The 11605-nt window shown below is 59.2% G+C and overlaps 1 protein-coding gene across 1 annotated transcript in view; it reads right to left on the minus strand.

Moving 5' to 3' along the window:
• Positions 1 to 4812: 4812 nt before the first annotated feature.
• The window catches only part of ADGRA1 (adhesion G protein-coupled receptor A1), a 44991-nt gene continuing 38198 nt past the window's right edge, over positions 4813 to 11605 (minus strand). Inside the window, exons 6-7 of the mRNA XM_023185831.2 lie at positions 7592 to 7690; positions 4813 to 6696 (exon numbers count right to left, since the gene is read on the minus strand). Coding sequence (XP_023041599.2) covers positions 5514 to 6696; positions 7592 to 7690 — 1282 coding nt within the window. The 3' untranslated portion in view covers positions 4813 to 5513. The remainder of the gene's footprint in view (positions 6697 to 7591; positions 7691 to 11605) is intronic.

An 11605-nucleotide genomic window follows, 5' to 3' on the forward strand; every position in this document is an offset into this window, starting at 1 on the left:
TGGGACCTAGACCAAGGGTACTCTCCGAACCATGACAGAGACAGGAGCTCTAACCCAGGAATAGGGTACTCAGTCCATTGGATCTAGACCAAGGGTACTCTCTGAACCATGACAGAGACAGGAGGACTAACTCAGGCTATGCCTCACCAGGGGTATTCACCCCTCTAGGACCTGGACTTGGAGTAATCTCCGAACCAGGGCACAGACATGGGTACTCACCTGCTATGTCCCTGGCTGATGTCAGCCCTGTATCCCCTTGTGGCTTGTTCAGTGACCCTGTCTGGAAGAGACGGGGGGAGGCTGGCAGGGAGTGACTTGAGCTCTGGGTGCCTCTGCTGCTGGTTCTGCCCTACAGGCCTCCCTGAAGGGCTATGCTGGGTGTGGTTGGAGTTGTGAGTATGGAGTCCGCTGTGATTACAAGGGAAGTTGTTGATATTTATGTAGAAAAGAAGTAATTAGAGTGAGTTTAAGAGTGTCCTCTTAACACTGGTTTTCCCAGTACCCACGTCCTGGGACGGGAGTGGAAAGGAAAGGCAGGTCCTGGTAGCCCCGGTCATTTCCTGGGACACAGGACAGAGGTGTGAGGTCTGAGTCCCCGCCCACTTGGGCCTGAGCTGCTCTGCTTGTCCTCTGGAATTCAGCCATCTGCAGATCTGTGGCCGGGGGGCAGATCTGGGGTCCGGGGGGATGCAGCCTGGGGTCCGGGGTCCTGGGTCCGTGGAGGACCGTCTGTGGGCAGCCATGTCTGTGCTCAGGCTCTGGCGCTGCAGCACCCAGGAGGCCTGGACGGCCAGCGTTGGATGGTGGGAGCTGCCCTGGTGGGCCCCAGCTCACCTAGCAGCCCTCCCTCTGGGCCCAGAGGAGCCGGCACGGCGGGCATGAGGGGCTTGTCTGGCCGCTGAGCCCCTGCAGCCTGACCTGTCTCACTGGGAGACACTGGTCTTCTAACTGCGGCCCAAGGGACAGGCCTCTCACGTGTGCCAGGCCCTCCTATGCCCCTCCTGCTCCGCCTGCCCTGAACAACCACAGCACTCGGATGCCTGCTCAGACTTGGCCCCAGGGACCCTCCAAATTGGCTTCTCTGTCCCTGTCCCCAGTAGCCTCCCCGGATGCCCACCAGGCCCCGCCCCTACCCCACCACTGACCTGGCCTCACAGCACTTTGTCTGTCCTCACGGGGTGCTCACCCTGTTCTCTCCCCACCTCCTCTGTCCCCTGCCTCCCTGCGCACACGCTGCCCCTGCAGACATAGGGCCGGCCTCCATCTGCCCAAGGTACCCCCACCCCACCCCCCTCAAAGGCCACAGAACAGTCTTTGGCCTTGAGTACGGCAGGCAGGATTTCCACCCCAAGGTGCCTGTGCGGTAAAGGCTCTGCAGAAGCCTCTGGGCTCGGGTACAAACCCTGGCAGCGCAGTGGAGGGGACATGTGACGAGGTGGGACACAGGGGAGCAGGGTCCACGGTCCCCACACAGTGAACACACCCACTGTTCCAGCTCAGGCCTATGCTGGTCCCAACAGCGTCCCCTGAGAAATGCAAGCACCAAGGGTCGGGGGCACGTGGCAGGACTGGTCAGGCACCATCTGGGCACTGGGTAGGTGCGGAAGTGCCCATTGCAGCCAGTCTCTGCATGTGGGGTGCATTCACCACATCAGGGCAGGGCCCCGAGCTCCTTCCAGGGTCCCCACACAGGCTTCCTGCAGCTGCCGTCAGTCCTGGTCAGGCAGGTGGAGCCTGTGGGCCCCAACCCAGACCCTTCCCCACAGAACCTGTGGGGGCTCCTTAGTTGCCCGAAGCCCCTGCAGGGGTAGCTTATTCAGAGACAGAGCTGCCCAGATCTGAGCCCTGTCGGGGCCTTCGTGGGAGATGCAGCAGACGCCACTGTGTGTGTGTCTCCCAGGACTGGAGGCCTCCTCAGCTAGGACCGCTCCAGAGAAGAACTGTCAGGGTCTGGAGGCACAGGCAGCCTCTGCTTCCTAGTCCTTTAAGCTGACTAAAGTCATCACGGTGTTGCTGTGTGGTAGGTGACACACCAGCACAGAGGCAGGGCGGAGGGGCCGCCTCACACTGTTCCTCTGAAGAGCATGCACACACATGCACACTTACCCTCAAACACACGTGCATGTGTGCACACAACTCCCACAGAGGGACCTGCACACCACACAGGCACACACTCTCGCACACATGTCAACACCACACAACCCACATGCCACTCACACACAGGCACACAAGCACACCCACACAGGCCGGCGTGTGCCCACACTCCATCCCATCTGACACAAGGACACACAGGCACACACACCCGCACAGGCCACTGTGCACGCACGCTCCATCCCATCCAACACACAGGCACACACACCTGCACAGGCCACCGTGCACCCACGCTCCATCCCATCCGACACGCAGGCACACGGGCACACTCAAGGAAGGAAATGGCACAAAAGTCAGATGCGAAACGCAGGGTTTGGCTCTGGCTCCATGGTCTGGTGGAAGCTGACTTTGAGCCAGGAGCCCTTTGGGGTGGTCAGGCTGTGGATGTTTATGCTCCAAAACGTTACGTGCAAATGGATATGGCCCAACACCAGTCCCAAGTGGACTCATGAGGCTAAGTTAGGATAGAAACACACAGAGGTTTAATGTTTCATGTTGATTTTCTTTGGTTGAGTGGTGGGAGGCCTCTCTGCTCAGCCAGGAGCAATGAGGGCAGAAAGTTCATGAGGGGCTGGAGGGGCCAGGCAGAGCAGCCTCGCCCCAGGATCCAGGACACAGAAGGGGGCCACACTCTCAGGTGTCCCTCTACCCCCATCTAGGGCGAGAAAAACACACGGGGATGCTATTAACCAGCCTCACAAAGAACCAACGATGCCAAGACTGTATTTTTGTGTGGACGGTTCTGCACCTACAGTGTGTACACAGCACAGCAGGGGGATTCGGGTTCACACCAGCTACGGAAGCAGGTGAAAAGGTGAGGCAGAGGCAGAGCCGCCTGGCAGTCATCCGGTGGCCCGTCTGGTTGACCTGTAAGGACACACGGGGTTTGCTGGGAGGAGCACACTGTGGGTTACAGCGTCATGGTCAAGTTTACCAACACCCCGGGAAGTGGGGCTCCTCATACTCACACACTGAGTGCCTCCAGAGAGCCCTTCCACCGAGCAGGCGCCGGGAACACTCCCCAACACCCCTCTTCACAGAGGGACACGTTAGGGAGGCTCTGCGCCTGGTGAGACCTCCCGATTGGATAGCAGAGTGCACCCACGAGTCTGCTGACATTGACGTTTGCAGGGTGAAACACTCTCCAATGAAAACCCAGTGTGTGGGCGGCCGGAAAACACACTGCTACGTGTGTGCACACGTGTGCATGGCAGGTGCGTGTGTGTTAACTATGTGTGCACATGTGTATGTGTGTGACATGCACGTGTGTGTGCATATGTGCAATATGTACGTTTGTGTGTGTATGTGACATGCACGTTTGTGTGCATGCATATGTGTGTGATATGCACATGTGTTTGTGTGTCTGTATGTATGTGATATGTGTGTGGTTGTGTGTGTGCATGTGTAGGTGTGTGATATGCACGTTTGTGTGTGTGCGTGTGTGTGAGATATGCACGTGTTTGCGTGTGTGTATGTGTGTGATATGCACATGTGTTTGTGTGTCTGTATGTATGTGATATGCACATGTGGTTGTGTGTGTGCATGTGTAGGTGTGTGATATGCACGTTTGTGTGTGTGCGTGTGTGTGTGAGATATGCACGTGTTTGCATGTGTGTGTATGTGTGTGATATGCACATGTGTGTGTGTGCATGTGTAGGTGTGTGATATGCACTGTGTGTGCGTGTGTGTGTGATATGCACGTGTTTGTGTGTGAGTGTATGTTTGTGATATGCACGTGTTTGTGTGTGTGCATGTGTATGTGTGTGGTATGCACATGTTTGTGTGTATGTATACGTGTGTGATATGCACATGTGTGTGTGTGTGTGTGTGTAGGTGTGTGATATGCACGTTTGTGTGTGTGCGTGTGTGTGTGAGATATGCACGTGTTTGTGTGTGAGTGTATGTTTGTGATATGCACGTGTTTGTGTGTGTGCATGTGTATGTGTGTGATATGCACATGTGTTTGTGTGTCTGTATGTATGTGATATGCACATGTGGTTGTGTGTGTGCATGTGTAGGTGTGTGATATGCACGTTTGTGTGTGTGCGTGTGTGTGTGAGATATGCACGTGTTTGCATGTGTGTATGTGTGTGATATGCACATGTGTGTGTGTGCATGTGTAGGTGTGTGATATGCACTGTGTGTGCGTGTGTGTGTGATATGCACGTGTTTGTGTGTGAGTGTATGTTTGTGATATGCACGTGTTTGTGTGTGTGCATGTGTATGTGTGTGGTATGCACATGTTTGTGTGTATGTATACGTGTGTGATATGCACATGTGTGTGTGTGTGTGGGTGAACACGTGTCACAGACAAGGAGGAGGGAGGGAGTGAGGGAGGGGAAGCTGTGCACAGTTTCACACCCATGGCCCTCTGGACTCCCTCCCACCAAGGGACGGGCCACTTGCTTCCGCAGAAGGCTTGTGATCATCCACATCTGTCCTTTGAGTCAGGGCTTGGTGCCCAGATGTTCATGGAGATGAGAAAAAGGGAAAGGAATTTTGTCCATGAGAATGTCCCGTCTGCCAGCCCTTCTTCTTTTTGGAATAAACCTTGTTGCCAAGTGCCTATACTGGAGTGGAATCCAGTCCCAACAGCGGCTGGTTTTGGAAGTCGAGTCTTCACTAAAGGATGTCTGGGCATCTTCCCAAGGCTTGGGCCCCTGAGAGCACACCATTGGGCCTCTGAGGCCGACAGCCATCCCCAAAGTCCAGAGCGCAGCTGTAGCCCACAGCATCCGTGGTGCTCTCAGCCCTGTAGGGCTGGGGCTATGACAAGGACAGGGTTGACAAGGGACACTGAGTGGGCAGAGGTGTGCAGGGGTCCCGTGAAGCTGCAGGAGTGGCTCAGACACACGACAGCAGTGGGTCCCGAGGGTTCTGCCCAGAGTGAGAATGCTGGGGACAGACCTGCCACCACCACCCCTGGAGTAGAATGCAAGACACACACATTGAACACTGGGAAAGGTCAGGGCAGCCCCCTGCTGCAATCTCGGCCCCGCCTGGCCACACCAGGGGAAGCCAGGACTCCGTGGATAGCAGGGCATCTCGGGCAGGGCCACGCTGGGGTCTGGGTGGGTCGTTTGCTGGAATCCCCTGCTCTGCTTCTGGGGCGCCCCGGACTGGAGGCCACAGGACAGAAACCAGATGACCTTGTGCAGGGACCAGCATGTGGAATTGGGACAAAAGGAGTGGGCGTGGCCCAGAGCTTTTCCCCAATGAGGTCTTTCACAAGGAAGGGGGCAGGGGTGTGAACTGCTTCTGAAAGGTGGGGTCACTTTGGTGCCCCCAGTGACCTCATGTGGCAGATGGGCCCCCCACTCTGCTCTGAAGCTCCTCCAGGAACTCTGTGTCCCCTGTTCCGCCTACACAGTAGTTTCATTTTTCCAGGGTCCTGTTCGGATGTTGCCGGTCCCATCGGTGCCAAACGGCAGGCCTTCTAGCAAGTTACCCTTGGGCAGCCCGTTCTGGCTGGGGCCACCAAAGGGCAGGGACTGTGTCCTCCGCAGCATCTCCAGGTGGCCGGGCCCAAGCGCTGCCTCCCTGCCCAGCCGTGTGGGGCAGCTGTAGAGGGCAGGGCTCCCATCGCTGCCCTCAGGCTGGCTGACCATGGGGAAGGGGTCACCCTGGGCGCAGCAGGCCAGCGTGTGTGCCCCTGCCGGGCCATCCAGAGAGCTGGGGGGACTGTCTGTGCGCGAGCTTCGGGGGCTGCCATCCAGGCTGGACGGGATGTGGTAGGCGTACTCGGGCTCCTCTGCCGGGTGCCGGCTAAAGTAGGGCGGCTTAGTTCTACCCTGAAGGCACCCGTGCAGGTGGGGGTCGTGCCCGAAGGCACCCTCCTCCTGTGCGTGCATGTGTGCCTCGTCTGCCATCAGTGGCTCACCCTGCATCTTGGCACAGCACGGGGTGGCTGGGGACAGACAACTGGCGTGGCCCTGTGCGGCCTGCAGGTTGGTCATCTTGCAGGGTCCTGGTGGGTGCCCGAAGCCCCGTGGCTGGCCGAGGCCCGGCGAATGCAGGCAGGCGGCACGGCCCAGCGCGGCCCCGTTGGCATCGAGTGCAGGGTGGGCATCCCTGCGGCGTGGGCAGCATGCCCACCAGCACTGCCACACGTCCTCGCGCTTGGCGCAGTGGTGGATGAGCACGAAGAGCCCCAGTGTCACGCAGAAGGCGCCGTACAGGCAGCTGAAGACCATGTCCAGGAAGTGGCCCTGGGACACCGCCAGCGCCCCAAAGGCCCAGGTGGCCGTGAACAGGAACAGCGTGAAGGCGGCAGCGCGCAGCTGTGCCTGGAACGAGTGCTCGTTCTGCAGCACCGAGGCGCCAGGGCCATCGCGTGCGGGTGGGGTGCTGGGCCGGATCCCACGGCTGCCGTCGAGCGTGGCCAGCCGCCGCTGCTCCTCGGGCTGTGCGCGCATCTCGTACCTGCGCCCTGGGTGGCGCCGCAGCTGCACGTAGGTGCCCAGGAAGTACACGCAGGTGACCAGGGCAATGACGGCGGCTGGGCCATAGAAGGCGCCCAGGCTAGGCTCCCAGGCCATCCAGCAGCTGTGGGGAGACGCACGTCAGCGTCAGCCGGGCCAGCACGGCCAGGACTCAGGACTCAGGACTCCTCCTGCAGAGCAAAGGGCGCCGCACCCGCCCGGACCAGCAAGTAGCTTTGCACAACTGCGGACTGGGGGCCTTGGGCGTTTCTAGAGTCGCTGAGAGTGTGGATGGGAACGGCGCCCTATTGGCCCTACCAGCTTGGGAGGTCGGGGAGCCAGGAAGGTGTTCCAGGTGTGGCCGGAGGTGGAGCCGGGCGGGGGGCCAGGTGCAGGGTGGGCCTGCGTGGGCAGGAGCAGGGACAGAGCTGGGTGGGTGGGGCCAGGAAGAGGCAGAGCTAGGCGGGCGGGGCTGAGCAGAGGGCAGCGCTGGATGGGTGGGGTCAGGCAGAGGGTGGAGCCGGGTGGGCGGGTCCGGCGTGAGGTGGGCGGGGCCAGGTGGAGGTGGAGCCGGGTGGGCGGGGCCAGGCGGAGGGCAGGCGGGCGGGCCATCCTGGGTCCGCAGAAGGAACTGAGGGCCTGAATCAGGGGTTCCAGGCTGGCTCTGGGCACCGATGGCGGGACGTCTGGGTTCGTTCTACTCTATGGGAGTTCCCTTCTCAGCTGAGCTCCGTGCCGCTGCCAAATCGCTATTTGTCCCCAGACCCCTCCCATAGAAGGCTAACCAGGCCTGACTCGTCCAGAGGCAAAGATTAGGTTGGAGTCCCTGGGAGAGGAGGGGACACTGCGCACTCCTCAGGGGCGCGAGCTGGGAGGGGCGCAGCTCTGGGCGAGCCCCAGGTCCAGGCCCAGGCCTTGCTGCTTCGTCCTGGTCTCCCCCACCGCAGGTGCCCCGGAGGGACCTCGGGCAGAGCCCACCCGCTGCTCCCAGCTCCCAGCTCTGGGCGCCCGGTACTCACTACGCCGCGTCCTCGTCCTCTGTCCCGTAATTCCTGATGTTCGTGGCAGCCGTGACCCCACAGATGATAAAGGGGACCCCTCCACTGACGAGGTAAAACCTGCCGGAGAGGAAGGCGCTAACCCCCTTGCAGACGCTGCCTGCATCCTCCGGGGACAGCGCTGTCCCTCCCCCACTCCGCGGGGCAAGGGAGAGCGGCGGGCGTGGGCGGAGCAGGAGGGGACCAAGACCCCCGACCCCCGACCACCCACCGAGCAGCCTGTGCCGGCCTCGCCTGGCCTCCCGCGGGCCTCTGCGCCTGGAGAGGGCCCTGGCCAGGTCCCGGAACAGGTGGGCCCCGGGAGAGCTCTGTTAGCTGCGGACTTCTCTGCAGCTGCAGGAGCCCCTGACCGCTCCCCAGGGCTGCGTGGGGTCACACAGGGAGCTGAGTGTCCCACTGAGTCTCCAGGTCATGGCCCCTCCCCACGGGTAGTGCGCGTGGCCAGTGACCAGTGGTGCCCGTTTTAAACAGTTTTAAAGCCCCGCTTAGCCTCAGGGGAAGAAGTTCGGAGGGTGGAAGTCTCTCCCTGTCAGACTGGGGAACCCTGCCTTGGAGGGACAGTCTCATCCTGACAGGCACGGCCCAAGCCCAGGGCAGGGGCTGACCTTCCCCTCCGCAGGGCCTGGCAATCGTGCTGAGGGCACCCAGGGGTCCATGCATGATGCTGTGTGTCCTGGACCGGGTGCATTTGCTCACGGCCTCCAGCCCCTGGCCTGAGCCATAAGACCCCCTGGCTGCCGGCCCTATGGAGCATGGGTGACCTAGGGGTCAGTTCAGAGACCATCCCCCATGGGTGCTCTCTCCCCGGCTGCTGGGGACACCCAGGTCGGCCACGGACCCCTGCCCCACGCGTTCAGTGGGCTCCAAGGTGCAGGGGTGGGAGGGGTGGCCCTGGGTCTGGTAGTTCTCTGGGAGCCCCTAGGAAACCTGTGCTTCCCAGACTCTATATCCCAAGAAGATATCCTTCAGAAATAAAGATGAAATAAAGACACTTTCTGATAAAAATAAAACTAAGAGCACTTGCCATGTATGGACTTGTATTTCAGGAAATGTTAGCTGAAATTATTCAGGGTGGAGGGGTAGCGGACCCTTCCGCAGGCACCGCACCTGTGGAAAACCCTAACCAGACCTGCACGGTGGGCCTTGGGCTGGGGGTCCATGCTGTGGACTTCATCAGAACAGCAGGGAGCCCCTGGGCTACTTGGGGGAACTTGGACTATCTGGAAGGAAGGAGGACACCAGAAATGCTGAGGGATAAATAGAAAAGCTTTGTCTCCTCCTTCTTAATTTCCTCCCTCTTTCAATGACTGTTTCAAGAAAGAACTTGAGCACCGCCTTGTGTGGGGTACGTGGGGATGGTGCTATGCCCAGCATCTGTAGGAGGAAAGGCGGGAGGCAGGAAACAGTCCTATACAGTTTCAAGTTTTCTATAAATGTGTTATATGAAGAGAACACTTTTACTCTACATAGGATGTGGAAAGGTTGTGGATTTTAATCCATTAGAGCAACCATAGGAAACCAGGTAAAAACTAGGCTGGACGCAGTGGCTCACGCCTGTAATCCCAACACTTTGGGAGGCCAAGGTGGGCGGATCACGAGGTCAGGAGATGGAGACCATCCTGGCTAACATGGTGAAACCTCGTCTCTACTAAAAATGCAAAAGATTAGCTGGGCATGGTGGCGGGTGACCGTACTCCCAGTTACTTGGGAGGCTGAGGCAGGAGAATGGCGTGAACCCGGGGGGCAGAGGTTGCAGTGAGCCGAGATCGCACCACTGCACTCCAGCCTGGGCGACAGAGCGAGACTCCGTCTCAAACAAACAAACAAACAAACAAAAAAACTAATAGATATATTAAAACAAAATTTTAAAAATGTTAAAATAATCCAAAAGAAGGAAGTAAAGGAGAAATGGAAGAATTCCAAAGAGCAGAACAATCACTTAAAGTGGTAAAAACAGAAAACAAAGAGTAAAATGTAGACTAAATCCAACCAAATCAAAATTCCAATTAATTTTAACAAGCTAAAAGCTCCAATTCAAAGACAGAGATTATCAGAATAGATAGTAAGCTCCTGGAACATGGTGACTAGAATAGAAACACTGAATATAAGATACAAGTAGGTTGAAAGTAACTGGATGGAAAAAGCCATACAATGCCAACTGTGAGATTAAGAGAGCTACAGCGGTTACACCGTTGCCACGCAAAGTAGATGACAAGACAGTGAGATAGAGGGGCCCATGGGATGCAGAAGTGTCTGGGATGGACCCACGGCACACAGCTGTGGTGCAGGACAGACCAGAGACAGTCCACTGATTTTCTGAGAAGGCATCCAACCACCCCACTGGATGGGAAGCAGGAGAAACCTGCCTGACGCTGTCACCCAGCCAGTCTGGCAGTTTGTTCCTGCCGAGCGGGGAGGGGGCCCCGGGAGAAATAAAGACCAATGTTTCTCTGAAGGTGAAGACAGGGGGGAGTGAGCCACACATGACTTTGGCAAAGAGTTGGCTGTTAAGCCCACAGGTGGCAAAACAGGACACGGAGTGGGAAAGCAGACCCAACTTCTTATAGAGGCCACGGGGACCCGGCCGGGACAGTCTCATCCAGAGCTTGTTCTAGCAGGGCCTGGGCTCAGCTGTCCACACCCGGCTGACCTGTGATGTCAGCACGGGCATCTCTGCTCTGCTCCCACGGTCAACGGTGGCACAGAAAGCCCCCCAGGGTCCTGCTGCTGCCAGGCACAGGGATCCCCTAGACCCTGCTCTGGACACACAGAAGGCCACTGTCTCCGAGCCAGCCCTGCACCCTCTGCAGGAGACGGAGCTACAGGTTCTGGCCTTGAAGTCCCCTTTGGCGTCCTCAGCAGGCACAGCTGTGTCAGGGACAGCTCAGGGCGCGCTTTGTGCAGTAAGGCCAGCCCACTACACTCCTCTGTGGCCCGTGGCCCCGGTTACCCACAAGGAGCCCGCAAGAAGTCCTGCAGCAGTGGCCTCTACGCGTCCAAGGCTGGATGATGGAGCAGCTGAGGTGTCCCGGAGGCCCTGCCTGGGTCTCACCAGACGATGCAGCACGGTGAGCTCCCCTGCCTTCCTGTGGCTGCAGGTCTTTTCCTGAGGACCCCAGTGTCCTGCAGCGAGCGTGGAGAAGCTGCTGGCAGCTGCTCAGAGGAGACGCCGCTGCAGCCTGTGGGAGGGTCTGTCTGTGCCCGGCCGGCCGTCTCCAAGCTGCCTGCCCGGCCCTGCCTGCCAGGACCACCGGCTCCGGGCCCCGTCCCGGCGCGCAGTGCAGGTCGGCCGGCAGAGGGCGCTGGAGGCCGCCGCTTTTCTCGCGCCGCCGCTGGGCAGTGACTGCCATGGACTTGCAGGCGCGGGGCTGGGGCGGGGCCGGGGGCTCTGCTGGGTCCAGCATCCACCAACCACCGCCCGGCGTGGGCCGCTCACAACAGCCTCAGCCCACCTGTGTCCGGGGAGTTGTTCCTGCCCATCTGGCAGCTGGGAGCACCCTCTCCTATGGCTCCGAGCCCCAGTCAGGTGGGGGTCCAGCTTGTCCTCCTCCTCTGGGCACTGACGCGTCTGTCACTCAAGCGTCGTATTCTGTTACCTAGAATCCCATCTAAACCCCAGCTGGACTCTGGGCGTCCAGGAATGTCCAGCCACCCTCTGTGCCCAGGTGTCCAGCGTCGGGACAGTGGCTGGCCATGCCAGGCCACTCACTGGAACATCTCCGGGTTACGTGATTTCCGGGACTCAGGCCAAAGGCTGCGTTAGATGAAAGTTTCTAGAAAGGGAGGGCGGATCTGAATCTCGATGAAATCCTAACGGCTTCCCCTTGGGAGCTGTGAACCCGACCCAGAGGTGTCCAGAGGAGCAAAGACGGGAGCTGACTCACGGCAGAGCACATTGCTCAGAGGCCGGGGAGGGTGCCTGGCTGGGGAGGATGCAGAGCTGGGGAGGGTGCGGGGCTGGGGAGGGTGCAGGGC

The sequence above is a fragment of the Piliocolobus tephrosceles genome, chromosome 9 (assembly GCF_002776525.5).
Source record: "Piliocolobus tephrosceles isolate RC106 chromosome 9, ASM277652v3, whole genome shotgun sequence".
In the NCBI taxonomy this organism is placed as follows: domain Eukaryota; kingdom Metazoa; phylum Chordata; class Mammalia; order Primates; family Cercopithecidae; genus Piliocolobus; species Piliocolobus tephrosceles.